This window comes from Lactuca sativa, chromosome 9 (genome assembly GCF_002870075.4).
Source record: "Lactuca sativa cultivar Salinas chromosome 9, Lsat_Salinas_v11, whole genome shotgun sequence".
NCBI lineage: Eukaryota > Viridiplantae > Streptophyta > Magnoliopsida > Asterales > Asteraceae > Lactuca > Lactuca sativa.
In genome coordinates, this window is record NC_056631.2 from 116,472,944 (window position 1) to 116,488,820 (window position 15,877).

The window sequence follows — 15,877 nt, forward strand, 5'->3', positions numbered from 1 at the left end:
CTATTATATCACCAAGTTATTCTTACTAAATGGAAACATACTTTTGAGAAGCTATAATGAGCATAGCTAACAAGTTATTCATACATTTTACATATACATTTTGACAAATGAAATACTTTCAAATGAAGTAAAGTCTTTATCATCGTAAATCTGTTTATACCAAGTAATGTGAGACATTCAAACTTCAACGTACTCGTATGTACGCATTTCAAGTCCTGTATTATATACCATAATCTCTTGGAGAGAGAGCGTGATACTTGTGTATAGATCTATACGGGATTGACAACCCCGCACCTAAACTACTAGCTATAGTTAGACCGGCAGGTCTGGGGTGACAAATGTCATAACACTACAACACCTGAAGAATGTTGTTACAGGCCGTCAGTGTCAATAGTATGGTTATAAAACTCACATAAAAGTATAAAAACAAGTTTGATTTACGAGATTCATATATGCATTCAGTTTTCTACATCATTTTGGCACAAAGTTTATCGTTTTTATTCAAGTATGGAATATACTAATGAACTCTAACTCTGGAAACTTTTCAAACCATTCATAGAAAATATTCGATTTTCTGAAAACCTCGTTCATGGATTTACTACCAAAAAGGATATACTTTTCAATGCAAAACGCTTATGAACTCACCAACTTAATTGTTGACATTTTTTCAAAACCACTTGTATTTCTCAGGGAATCAGTAATACAGGTAACTACCCGCTTTTGGAAGAGGAACACTAAGGATGTTTTATTATTGAACATTTATCATCATATTGTAATATTCTTTTGCTAATATGTATAACACAACAATATACGTTTTCATTATATATATGATGGTTGTGTTACTTTCTTTACAATATTCAACTGTTGTGATACTACGTGAAGTCATCCACCCCTGAATGTTTCCGCCATTCTGGTTTGGGGGTGTGACAAATTCGATGGTGTGGAAGTATGGTCCACAAATTCATAGGATGAAGAAGTCAGAAAACCCACTCATGGGAAGGCGATGCTGGTGAAAGAAGAACCTGTTACAGGAAGGTGTTTAATGGTGAACGAAGGTGTGTCTCAAATGAGAGGATATACAACCGATGGTGGGATAGAAGGTGAGAAGGAGCGAGAGGACAGGTGTTTTGTTGCTAAACATATTAGTGCACAGATCAACGAATGTGATGTGTTGATCAAGAAGGTACAAAATATACTTGTTACTAACTATGAAAAGGAATTAAATAACTTAAAATCCAAATTTTCAAGCATAAGTAGAAGTCTCACCCAAATCCATGTCACAAATTCTTACCTAACTGATCAAATTACCAAGATATCGTCGAAGAGTGAGGAAAGGAGGATGTGGATTGAGCAGAAGGAGAAAGAGTTGATTAGGTCTAAGGATGATTCGATTTATTTGCAAAGAGACAATCTTAAACTTTTAAAACAACGAAATGTCTTCTGTTTGATTGCTAAAAGACTATATTTTAATATCACTCAGTTGCATCTTGATTGTGAAATAGGAAAGAAGATACATCGCATGATTTTACCCTTTCTTGAGTTAAATGAGGATGAAATTGATGCTGAAGCCTACAACTATGAAATCTTTGTATCTTCTAACGAGGTATCTCTTGCATATAAAATTGGTCTTGATAAAACTGAATCCTACATAAAGTCCAAAGACCACAAGGACATGCTCAAAAATCTGTTAGATGAGAATGATAAATTGAAGCTAAGAACCGAAACTGTACAAAAATTCGACTCATTGAATGCCAAATTAAGTTCAAAAAATAAAATTGATGCTGAAAATGCATCTGAACTTAATGAGGATGACGATCTGAGTGAAATCTCTGTAGAAGATTTGGTGGACTGTTCATAACTTGTCAAGAGCGAACCTGAAACACATAAAAATTTGATTTCTGAAAATTCTGTTGAGTTCGCTCGCTCGTCAACAGACAAGACCAAAACTCTCAAAGCCAAAGTTGTTGTGTATCAAAAGGTACAAACCACTCCAAATCAAGTCTACACTGTCCCGGGAGTCACTCCACAACAAACCACATAACTGACAGCTATGGTGGAAGAAGATAATGCAGCCGGATGTGACAAATTCTTCTGGTCAGCACCAATAGACAACGTTGATGAGACGAAAGGTCTATCTTAGAAGACCTCATGGAGAGTGAAAGGTAGATACGTGCCGGAACCACTAAATGAGCCTGCAAGATACGATGTGCCAAGCACAAGTGACACCAAAACATCAGTGGGCGAATCGGTGCAAGCTAGCAGTGAAACATACTCAACAAAGAGCGACAACCATGGTCCTGCTTCAAAGAAAAAGGCTAACATCCACAGAAATCCAAAAGAGGTGGATGATCGAAAACACCAACGAAATCTGAGATACAAGAAGAATCTCTCAGAAAGAAAACAGTTTTGGAGATCGCAAAATCCTCACTATGTAAGGATCGAAAGGAAGCACAAGTCTCAAGAGGAATCAAGGAACTGAAAGGGTAGTTTCGGTCCCACACCTGAAAGGAACCGAAAGGAGAGTTTTGGTCCTCAGAACAACATCAATCGAAAGGAGAGTTTCGGTCCTCAGAACAACATCAACCAAAAGGATATTTTCGGTCCCTCGACTGAAAGGAACCGAAAGGGTAATTTCGGTCCCTCAACCGAAAGGAACCGAAAGGAGAGTTTCGGTCCTCGGAACAACTTCAACCGAAAAATTAGTTTCAGCTCTCCACCCAATAGCAACCGAAACAGCGGTTTCGGTCCGCAGCCATACAAGTTCAATCATACGAACAGAAGACCCAACGTCACTTCCAAACCCAACTTTTCTAATTCTAATTATGACTCCTCAAAAGATTTAAAGGGAAAAGGAAAGCTCTATCCAGAAGATGACAGAAGTCCAAAAGAGACACGAAAGAATGCTGACGTAAAAATCTTAAAACCTACATCCAATGAACCTAAACCAACCAAAATTAAAGTTTTCACTATAAAAAGAAAAGATGAAACAACTTTAGTTAAACGTACTTATTCGGTTGATATCTCTCTTACTATTCCCTGTCCTGTAGAAGGCTCACAAGGACCCAAGAAACTTTGGGTTCCTAAATCTGCTTAATATTTTGCATGTAATTAGTGACAAGCAGTTTGACGAAGAATGGTATAGCGACAGTGGCTGCTCACGTCACATGACAAGAAGGAAGGAAGAACTGAGGGAGTTTCGGTCTCTCAAGGATGGTGGTATTGTGAAGTATGGCAACAACTCATTTGGCACTATCAAAGGCTATGGAATGATCACTAATGGGGATTTCTCTATAAGAAAAGTGGCTTATGTTGAAGGGATCCAACACAACCTTATTAGCGTATCACAGCTGGTAGTTGGCATTGGATTGAAGGTATCATTTGATGATGAAGGCTCAGAAATTGTCGAGAAGAAGTCAAATAATGTTCTGCTGAAATCTAAGCGAAAAGGGGAAATGTATCCTTTGAACCTCAACCCAATTCGAGGTAAACCAACAGTTTGCTTACTCACGAAGGCTCACTTAGATGAAAGCTAGTTATGGCATCGAAGACTCTCTCATCTGAATTTCAAGGATATCAACAAGCTGGTTTTAGGTGATCATGTTCGAGGTCTTCCAGTTCTCAAATTTGACAAAGAACATCTTTGTGCAGCCTGTGAAATGGGAAATCAAAGTAGGCAAAGTCATCCTTCTATTATCAACACAAAGGTGATAAAACCGTTGGAGCTGTTACATATTGATCTGTGTGGTCCCTCGTCCATTCAAAGCATTGGTGGAAACGAGTACATTTTGGTTATAGTGGACGATTTCTCTCGATTCACATGGGTATTCTTGTTGAAGCAGAAATCTGAAGCTACTCCAAAGCTTAAGCTGTTCATAAAATAGGTAGAAATTCAATTAAGGAAAGTTGTTCGCAATGTTAGGAGTGACAATGGCTTGGAACTTAAAAACAAAGATTTTGAAGACTTTCTTGCTGAGAAGGGAACGACTCATAATTTCACAGTAGAATGGTATCGTTGAAAGGAGAAACCGATCTTTGTGTGAAGCAGCTCGAACGATGTTATGCTTCGCATCCTTGCCTTTGTATTTCTGGGTTGATGCAATTGCTGATGCTTGTTATACTCAGAACAGATCATATCTAAACAAGCAATTCTCCATCACTCCTTACGAGATCTTGAACAATCGTAAACCGAATGTGAAATTCTTTCATGTGTTCAGTTCAAGATGCTTCGTCTTCAACTCTAGATAGAATCGAAAAAAGTTTGATGCTAAGGATGATGAAGGAATATTCTTAGGTTACTCCCTGAATTCTAAGGCATATAGAGTGCTGAATAAGCGCTCTAAGAATATTGAAGAAACGTACTATGTCACTTTTGACGATATGTTAAGAAGATGAAGTCCACAGGAGGTGCTACGCAAGAAATCTTTCAAAAGAATGGTCAAGTTACTGCTTCTATTTCAAATATTTTCGAGCAATATTTGCTAATTATTGATGAGCCTCCAAAAGCAATTCATTCTGAGTCAACGGCGAAAGACAATAAGGTTGATATTCTAAAACAAATCATCGATGATGTTGCTCAAAAGATGGCTGATGATCAACCCAAAGAAATCGAGAGGCAAGAAGCAAGCAAACCTTTGAATGAACATCCTAATATCCAGGGGGAGGGTCTATCTCTTCAAAACGATCAAGGTTCATCGTTCCAGAGGGAGAGTCTATCGTCACAATCTTCAAGCTCCTCTGAGAATCTAATCGAAGGAGGTAATACCAATCCAGATTCTGAACAGGCATCATCCTTCGAGGGGAAGAACACCAATGTCAATGATGATGACATTCTGTCAGAATTGGAAGAAGAAATCAATGTAGAATTGGATCCCACCTGTGATCCAAATTACCCACCGCTTATCTAATGGACCAAAGTTCATCCTCAGAGTCAAATTCTTGGGGCATCTTCAGAAAAGGTGTTAACTCAATCTCAAATCAAAGAGAAACAAGCTGCACTCTTTTTACAAGTAGAGTTTTGCATGTTCAACTCCTTTGTTTCCAAAGTTGAACTGAATACCGTTAATTCTGCACTTGATCGTTCAGACTGGGTTCAATCCATGTAAGATGAGTTAAATGAGTTTGAAAGAAACAAAGTATGGCGACTTATTCCAACTCCAAAGGATGCTTTGGTTGCCGGTTTGAAATGGGTATTCAGAAACAAAATGGATAAAGAGGGGAATGTCATTCGTAACAAAGCTCGGTTGGTTGTCAAAGGCTACTATCAGGAAGAAGGCCTCGATTATGAAGAGACCTTCGCTCCTATTGCAAGATTAGAGTCTGTTCGTATGTTTCTTGCCTATGCTGCATACACGAACTTTGAAGTCTATCAGATGGACGTCAAATGTGCCTTTCTCAATGGAGAACTTGAAGAGACTGTGTATGTTAAGCAACCGCCAGGTTTCATGAATGAGAAGTATATATATCATTGTTACATACCTGACAAAGCGGTATATGGCCTAAAACAGGCTCCCAGAGCATGGTATGAAACTCTAACTCGATTCTTAAAAATGTCTAAATTCAAACAAGGTTCGGTTGACCCAACCTTCTTTCGTAGGAGAGAAGGTAACCACCTTATGATAGTCCAAATTTATGTTGATGACATTATCTTTGGCTCCACGAATCCCAGCTTAACAACTGAATTCAGGAAGTTGATGGAAACTAAATTTGAGATGAGCTCAATGGGTCCAATTAACTTTTTCCTTAGCTTAAACATTAGACAGGGACCCGAAGGCATTTTTATTAATCTGGAGGCATACACCAAGACTCTATTGACTAAGTTTGGTATGATGGGAGACTCCAAAGTAAAAGTGCCAATGGCTTTTGGGACAAAGCTTTCATCCTCATTGGAAAAGCCAGCTGCTGATATGACACTCTATCGTCAAATGATTGGGTCTCTGATGTATCTCACAGCCAGTAAACCTGACATCATGTTTTCAGTCTGTTACTATGCCAAATTCCAAGCTAACCCCCGCGAACCTCATCTACAAGCCGTGAAAAACATCTTTCGCTATCTGAAGTGAACCTCTTCTCTCGGTCTGTGGTATCCAGCCAACTCAGGATTCTCTGTTCAAGCGTTCTTAGACGCTGACTTAGGTGGTTGTGGATTAGATCGTAAAAGCACCATTGGAGGATGCCAATTCCTAGATGGTAAATTGGTTAGCTGGCAATCGAAGAAACAAACTTGTGTCTCTCTCTCCACTGCAGAAGCTGAATACATTGTTGCAACATCATGCACATCTCAAGTGGTATGGATACAAAGTCAGCTTAGGGATTACGGGCTAAACATGAAGAAAATCCCACTATATTGCGACTCTAAAAGTGCAATTAGGATTTGTCACAACCCAGTGCAACACTCAAAGACTAAACATATAGCACTAAGGTGTCACTTTATCAAAGATCACGTCGAAGATGGCAACATGGAAATTTATTTCTTCAGGACAACGGATCAACTGGCAGATATATTCACTAAGGCTTTACCAGAAGCGAGCTTCAACAAGATTCTACAAGGCCTAGGAATGATGGAAGCAGAATCCGTACCAAAATCGTCTTCGCTTCAATAATGGTAACAAGCAAAATAGAGCGAACCGAAATGAACCGAACATTCGGTCTATTTCGGGTTCAGTCCTTCTGTACTCGTTCGCTTCTTTTTCTTCTCAAGGAATTTTGATGGTATTACCATGTACATTCTTTTCAATACTTCTTTTTATATTTATAAAATTCAAAAATATTTTTCCTTTTTGTTCAATTAAATATTTTTCACAAAATACAAAATATTTTTCACAAAACAGAAAAATATTTTTCGTTTTAATCAAATTTTTTTAAGTGTTATTCTCAATGATGAAGATCCACAAGGTATGGTTTCTTTTCTACACGCTGTCTACACGTCCCTAGAAGCATGCTTTTGTATGTTGACTAAAGCCTCAAAAGATTTTTAGTGAAGCCTTAATAACATGATATATACAAATCATGTTTTCCCAAACCAGGCTGCAATATTCACTCTAATCATGAGCTACCTTACTCTACTCACATTGAGTTTAGAGTTTTCTGCTTAGTTCTTCTTTCATAGCAGAGGTACATCTGTTTCTTATACCACCTCCATCATTTTTCTCCGTGATACTTCGTTTCATCAATATAACCCTTGAGACTCTCAGCATTTACCACTGAGGTTTATGGTCATACAAAATCTGTGTAAATGATCTTAGTTTCGTGCCACTATGTACTAAGTGAAACCCACAATTCAACACCAATAATGAATTGACGGTGAATTATCATATTCAAGATCTTACTTGTTACCTACTGGAATCTCCTTTTATTTTTTAGTGATTTTTTATGAATTTGTCTAAAACCAAGGCTTTTCTTCCCCTAAAGATCCACTTTAATTTTGTTTTTGAGATTTATATATTTTCTTTTGTCACTATAAAATATATTCTACCAACTTGTTCAACAGATCACATTGATCTCAGAAGTTCTTCATTCAGTTTCGGTCTTATGTTAAGTATCGAAATCATGAATTGAAGCGAAAGCCACCCATTATAAGCTTTAATTTAAAAAAAGATGCCTTTCAATACTTCTTAACAAGTTATTGATTGTTATTTAATGGGAAACCAAACAAGCACTTTAATGTCTCTCTTGACTTTGAAGGAAGCGATTCGTGCCCAAAATTAGTCTCTCTATGTCTTTTTAAGACATCACAAATTATCACAAAAAGTTTGCTTTATTTCTTTATCTTTTACACCCTATGCACGAAATTTTTTAATTTTCCACAATCTGGTTCTTTTAATGTTGTTCAATAAAGCATAACAAACAATGACGATTCAAATAGATTATGGGGTGACGAATGGAATAAAGTGAACGCTGACTCAGCGGTTATCCAATCATTTTGTTGATTTGAAAAGGCGATTTTTATGGGATGGGGTGCAAAAAGGAAATGTCCTTTCTGTTTCATGCGTCATCATCGGGTATGACAACTGCTCATCCGTCAAGTCAGGCGCTATTTTTGAAATACTCCAAGATATCAGCATGATTTTTCTCTCTCCTCCTGTACGTATAAAAGGTTTTGGCATGCTGATCTTTATTCTTTTATCACTCACCACAATCTTTCAAAGAACAAAGGCGATTTATCTCACTGTTCATCATCTTCACCAAGATTCTACGATGGCAGATTCTTCTTCAGTTCATGATACCTCTGTTCGCCAACCCCTTCTCACCATCAAACCTCAACAAAACCTGATCATCGATCTTACTCCCTTCCTCTATGAACCCTACATGCTCTATGTCGTCAAGTGCCTCAAATACTCGCCTCTCGTCGAAGCTCTAACCAAAGTTGAAGTCGTTCCCATGTCGTGCCTTTCACTCATCTACTCCACTGCCTATTACGACAAAACTGCTGAAAGGATTCACTTTGAAGTCCACAACGAGAAGACATCTATCTCCAAGCACCGCTTCTGCGCCCTAATTGGTCTTTCTCAAGAACAAACCCTGGTAAACCCTGAATCCATCACTACTGGTCAACTATTCTCTATGTTTTTATCAAATGGGGTATACTGAAACCCTCACCACCATTACCAAGTTCAAGAAGTCCTGCCTTCCTCCTCAATGGAATGGCCTTTTCACTATGATGTTCAAAGGACTCTCTGAGCGAAGCGCCGGCTCCGATGGGGCAAGCAAGTCTTTTATGATTGTGCTTTATGGTCTTTACCATGGGATAGATTTGGATTATGGAACCATTATTTGGCAACAACTGGTTCAAAGCTTGGTCTCTTCGTCCAGACACTCAGAGATCTCCTATGGGCGATATTGGTCTATAATCACTAAGTGGGCAATGGATCGTCTTCACGTTCCAATCATGGCGGATTCTCTTCTCTCCTCCATCGCCACTTTTCACACAACCAAGATCATCGTCACAGATCCCACCAAGTACTCCTTCATTGGATCCGTTCCTGAAACCATGCTCGCTTGTGTCTCTGCAGCGAGTAATGTTCTGCAACAATACAGAAAGATTTCGTCTTCGGGTCCAAGGGAGCTTACGCCAGCCATGGTTCGCTCTATTGAAGAGGCTGACAAGCCAGCGAAAAGGGAAAAGAAAACTGACACCCAGAAAGAGACGCATGTTTCCAAACCGACCAAGGGGCAAACCCCTAAGAAGCGAAAGTCTGACAAGGCTGCTCCATCACAACCTCCACCAAAGAAGCAGAAGAAGCCCGCTAGGAAGCTTATACTCCAATCTTCCAGTGATTCAGACTCCGAGTATGTTCCTCCCAAACATAAGTCTGCTCCTCCTTTAGACTCTGAAAGCGAAAGCTCTGAAGCTGAGGCTTCGGGTCGTGGAGATACCCCGCCTCGACCACCTACCCCAGAAATTCTGGTTTGCTCTCAACCTCCTTCTCCTCCACCTGTTACCATCCCAGTATCTATCCCTCCAATTTTCCCTATCCCCACCACTCAACCATCCATCACTATTCCCATCCCGACTCCTATATTAACAGACACTACCACCACTACCACTACCACAGGGGCTCATTCTACAGCTGCCACTCCGCCCGTTACAACCAAAACACCAGTAATGACCGAACCTCCAACAACTACTAAACCCTTATCTCCTACTACATCTACTGATACCACCCCAGTTCTAGGCGGTGATGACTTGGAATTTGATTCCACTTATTTTAGTCCTTACTGCGTACAAAGTGATGAAGATGATGATGAGCCTGTTACCAAGCGTCATCTGAAAGCAGTAAACGACAAACTCGATCAACTGCTTTCCTCCTCTTTCTCTGGGGCTTACTCTAAAGCTGCTTTAAAGGATTTGTTCTCATCTGTCGTTCAAGAACACAACGCCTCACTTTCTGCTACAGCTAAGGCTATTGACGCCTCCACTTCCCAATTTCAGAAAGCCTCCCTCGCTGTTGAGGCTTCCACCAAGGAGTGCAAGGAAGTGACCACAAAAGTCGATAAACTAATTTCTGAGGCTCACTTATTTCAAGTCTCTTTGCAAGCGGCTGCTCAGAAGAATTCTCAAACAGTTAATGCTTCGGTGGACAATCTTCAACGTTCTCTTCAAACTGAACGGTCCAACCTTGAAGCCACACGCCAAGCGATCGAAGCTACCAATGAAACTATGCATGCTAATATCAATGAGCGCTTGACGCAACTGGAGGCAGAGTTAGCTGTAGAGAATCGTAGCATGGACTAGCATGACAGAAGAACCTCTTAGCTGAAGATGCAGAATCTCAAGCTTCGTACTGCCACTGCTGAGCTCCATGATGTCAAATATGAGAGAGAGGTTATACGTAGTTCTGCAGGCTATGTTCACTCTATTTTACTTCATCTCCTTGAATCCAATGATCCCATCATCACCATTACTATCCGACGACACTTGGATGACAAACTCAGGCCAGCCTTGGACATCCTTAGTTGTATTGAGGGTGTTCCAGTGACTGGTGTCCAACCGAAACAAGGGGGAGAGAAGGCAAAAACTCAACCTCCTCCTGTACCGAAACCATCTACTAAACCGAAGGGTAATGAAGCTTCGGTCAATAATAAAGACAAGAAGAAGAAGAAGATTGGGGAGGATAACACTGATAATGAAGATGATGTCTATGTTGAGAATTCCGAAAAGCCATTTCAGAAGACAAAATCTTCTGATAAAGAGCTAGCAGAAAAGTTCAAGAAACAACAGGTTGAGCTTGAGCAAAAGCAAAAGGAGAAGGAGCTCCTAGAAAAGAAGAAGTCCATTTTTCCTGACTGGACTCTAGATTCACTTCAAAGGTGTGCCATTAATGAGCCAAGCACACATTGGCTTGAGCCTGTTATGTCATTTGGGCTTGATAACTCCAAGGATGCATAGTGTGACTACCCAAAATTCTCCATCCAGTTCAGTCTAACACTTCATTAAAAGTCAAACTCAGTGCTGTTATCTTTGAGCACAATTAGGAGTTTATTTGAGTGTTCTGAGCCTTGTACACTTAAGGGATAAGTGTCGGGGTTTATCGGCTGAAGTTATAGCTCAAAGAAATGAACTCAAACACCCCTGCAAGGAGATCACGACAAACATATAGGAGTTTGCGGCCGTAAACTCCATGTGGGCCATAAACTCTTGCTTATAAGATGATATGTTGGTCATTTGTTCATTCCTTCCTTCCCTTTGGCTGAAATCCTCTCAAGTATCATCCTGATCTTCGTCCCCGATCTTCAAATCTCGTAAGCTTATTGTCTTAACTAGTTGATATCTTGCATGAACTAGTAATCTTACATGATTTCATCCGTGAAATCATTCCATTTTGTAGATCTTCAAGTTCCACCATAAACACCAAGAACACACACTAGTGTTCTTGGCCAAAAACGACCATTCAAGCTCCTAGATCGTAAGTACTCTTGTTCTAACTCATTATACACTAGGCTTAACATGTTTAGGGCTTAGAAGACATAAGGAATCATAGGATTCAGGGAGTTTACGGCCAAGACATGTTCTTGGGCCGTAAACCCCTTTTATGGGTGTTTTGATGCCCTTAACACCTTAGTAAGCCTTGGATATTAGCATAAAACCTTACACCATTGAACTAGGGACTTCAATACACGATTTGGTACTTCATACCATGAGTTTACGGCCGTAAAATCATGGGGAAATGGTCCCAGGGCCGCAAACACCATACAAGGCTATTCTTGGACCTTAAACCCACCCAACCTCTTGTTTAAGCCTTGGAACACTTAACCACTTAATTCATTATAGCTTTGAGCCTCATTTAGAGACCCAATTGAGAGTTTACGGCCAGGAGTAAACTCCCCTGGGCCGTAAACTCCAACAAGTATGGTCTTTGGACCATAAACTCCCGTATAAGGCCTTGCACTCCTTTGTTGCAACCCGATAGCCTCCTAACACTTTGACCAAAGTGTTTTCCTCACAGTAGGATGTTTATACATGTTTAATTAGTGTTATAATCACTAATTATATATATATATATATATATATATATATATATATATATATATATACATATGTCTTCATATGTTATTAGGATCATTGTGTGTCTAAGTCTTCACTTGGCACCAAGCACTATCCGACACTTCCATCCGATCCGCTCACTGCAGGTGAGTTCGTACCCCTTAATTAACCTTTTAAATGTTTTGTAAATATTTTTAAATGATTTATGGGGGGGGGGGGGAATACAAGTTGAATCATGCTAGTTATTAGATCAATCACATGTGATTAATAACTAACATGCAAATGGATTTACTATACGTTAACTATTTTACCAAACAGATTTTTTCAAATGATTTTCTTAAACGATTTTATATGTTTAAAACTTTTTATCAAACTGTGTTACATTCTGTAAGTTTCCTTTCAAACTCTGTTACAAATGTGTTTTCAAACAAAGGTTTTCCTTATACTTAAACTGTTTTATCAAACAAAATATTTTCAAATCTTTTCATAAACTGACATCAAGTCATCGTTTCTTAGTATTAAATCTTTCAAGGGTGTTACAAAACTTCTTTTGTGCTTTTATATTGTAAAATGCATGCCTTAATGTCTATAGTTATATAAATAATGTTTAAAGGACTTAGGACAGTCAGCTCGTTTTATTTCCTTTTCCTCGTTGGGATGTGGCCTTAGGGCATCGGTTGCTCGTCCGAATGTCGTCTAAATATTAATTATATATATCATGTATACATATATAGGTATAAAGGTTCCATTAGTCAGTTCAGTACCTTTCGGTAGCGAAGGTATACTTCCGGATATACTCGTACATTACTAGTAACTATAATAGGTATAGTTAGGAGATACTACTTATAATTCCAAGTACAAGGAATCACACAAGAGTCAGTTCATTCATGAGTCTATACTAATACATTACGTGTTACATGAATACGTTTACATAGATATGCTTACATGAGTACGTTTACATAGATACGCTTACACGTGTACGTTTACATAGATACGCTTACATGGATACGCTTACACGCGTACGTTGACATAGATACGCTTACATAGATACGCTTACATAGATACGCTTACATGAATATGTTGACATAGATACGCTTACATAGATATGCTTACATGAGTAGGTTTACATAGATACGCTTACATGGATACGTTTACATGAGTACGTTGACATAGATACGCTTACATGAACACGTTTACATTAATACGTTTAATAGATGCTATTACATAAAATCTGTTACAGACGTTTCGGGATTTACCACTCCACACCCAAAACTGTTAGCTACAGTAGGGAAAAGGAGCATCGACAGGTGTCCGAGGTTGTACTTTTCGGTGAGTTTCCACGCCGTGAATATCCTAGTACAAAAGGATACATTCTTTTAGTTATTATATTATTTTCCTTCCTTTATTTTGTGACACATTCACATGAATGACGAGATAGGATATAATTGATATAGATAAACTATTTTCCTTATTACCGTTATATTGTGACTCATACACTTAAACGACGAGGTAGGCTATAGTTTTATACTAATAGTTTAAACAGGGAAAAACCGTCACATTTACAATGATAGTTACTTACAAAATAGTCGGGTCTTGGTAGAAGACTACTTGTATACTAATAGGAATTATGGGATTTTCTAGGGTTTTCAAACCTTTACGATTACTTACAAACATTTTCATACTTATACAAACTTTTCTCCAAATGTCCAAAGTCTTTACTTTACAGTTTTACAAATCAAGGACACACTAATACTTATGAATTCACCAGCTTTATTGCTGATACTCGATTTCAAAATAACTTCTATTCTCAGGTCACAAATAGACAGGTACGACGACCAGGTTTTGTGAAGGCGGAGCAGTCAAGACTTGTCTTTTATTTTGATCATTCATTATGTTGTTTACGCTATGAAAGAGCACATTTGTAATTAAAATTATACTATTAATACAATGGATGATGTTGTTGCTTGTTTACTACTTTGCATTGTTGTGATACATTACATGACATCCTCCGCCCCAAAACGTTTCCACCGTTCTCGGTTTTGGGGTGTGACAGATTGGTATCAGAGCATTATTTATAGTGAACTAAATATATCAACCCCTAAAAGATATACTAACTATAAATACAATGGGATTAAAAATACTTTGACCAAGAGTATATACTTTTAAATAATAAAATATTTGACTAAGTATACGTGCCTACATTCATACTAAAATCCGTGTCACAATGACAAGAACAAAAGTATTACGATTCGTTAATATCATAGGTAAGCTCAGGGATGTATGGTTAGTCTTGGGAGTGGCATAGCCTGATCAACTATTCTGGTTCGAGGAGTGTGACAACCGTCAAAATTCGAGTCAGTTCTCGATTTGACTAGACTTAGTTGCACATAAAGGCACTACACATATTAGACTTAGTAACTAGAAGCTAAGTTATAACATGCGACAATTGTCAATTTAGGTCATTCTCGGACTCATGCATCTTTATAAAAACCATTCATGCACAACATGCCATGGCCTAGTAGTATAAATTAGGTCAAAATCTTGCATAAACTAGGATCCAACTAAGATCTAGGACTAATATACTTGACACTTACGATTCTAGTAAGGTGCTTAACTACAAGAGGAAATGCCAATGCTATAATTAGAATGAAACTTCAAACTTTGTTACAATTGAAAAAGGGTATAAAAACCTAAAAATAAATTAAAGTATTCTAATTATGCTTCAATATGATGGTGAATATTAAACAATATTCCAAAAACACAAAAGAGCCAAAAATACAAATTTATAAACCTTAAAGCTTAAAGACTTTATAAAATTTGGCTATAAACTTCCTAATATCAAATTTTTATTAATCAAATTATGGATTATACCAATGAAATAGAAATTTAAATTATCATGCATTAATCATAATTTATTAGTTAAAAACCAGATTTTTAAATAAATCAAAAATTGCTTAAAGAATCACTTTTATAAAAATTAGATTTTTATAAAAATTAAGGAGAGATTTTTTTATAAAATTTGAATTGAGGAGAGAGGAGGCTTTAATGCCTCAAAAATCCGGCCACTCTCCCCTCTGCCCATGCTCTCTCTTCCCAAAACTCAATCATTAAGTCTTATCCTTCACTCTTCCACTTCTCTCTTCACTCTCTCTCACACTCCACCCTCCTAACACACAAACTCTCTTCCTCTCTCTCTCTCTAACTCACGAAAATCCTCCATTCTCTGCCATAATTTCGAGATTAAGGAGACCTTGAATTGTTCTTGCTTCTCTCAAGATCAAAACCAAGGTAAACAACACAATCCTCCCTCATGGTTTCATGATTTTACTTCCTCTTCTTCATGGTTTTCTCTACTCTTCGGATTCTATGCCCTTCCATGGCTATAAATCCTTACTTTTCCCTTGTGGTTTGTAGATTCTCACCATAACACAATGCATGTGTTTGAGATGGTAAAAATCCGGGATCAAACCCATGCAAGGAGTGAAAAAGATGCACATGTGTTCATGTGACTTCAAAACTGAGTATTACATCTTCTTCTCCATTTCTTTTGTGTTCTTGCATGACCAAAATCATTTAAACCATTTCTAGTACATCTTGGATACTCATTCACTCCATGCATGTGCTACAAATCGGACCTTAACAGAAGCATGCATGTTGTTCTTGTCAAAATGCCCTAAGAATGCACTCAAAGCAAACATGCAATCTGCCAGATTACATTGTTCAGCTTTGAACGGCTATAACTCGGTCATTACTTAACCAAACCCTGATATTATTTTTGTATTGGATAGGCCCACGAGTTAACTTTCAAACCCAACTGGTCTCACTGTAAAATATTAAATATCGGATTTTTGGTAATTTTTACAAAATGGTTGCGCAAACAGCTCTTTTTCTGTGATC

At 38.2% G+C, this 15,877-nt stretch overlaps 1 protein-coding gene across 1 annotated transcript; it reads left to right on the plus strand.

Annotated features, from left to right (window-relative positions):
* The first annotated feature begins 8,884 nt into the window (after nt 1–8,884).
* Nucleotides 8,885–10,231, plus strand: LOC111913403 (uncharacterized). The gene has a single exon (XM_023909111.2). The coding sequence runs from the start codon at nt 8,885–8,887 to the stop codon at nt 10,229–10,231; it is 1,347 nt and encodes a 448-aa protein (XP_023764879.2).
* Nucleotides 10,232–15,877: the final 5,646 nt, after the last annotated feature.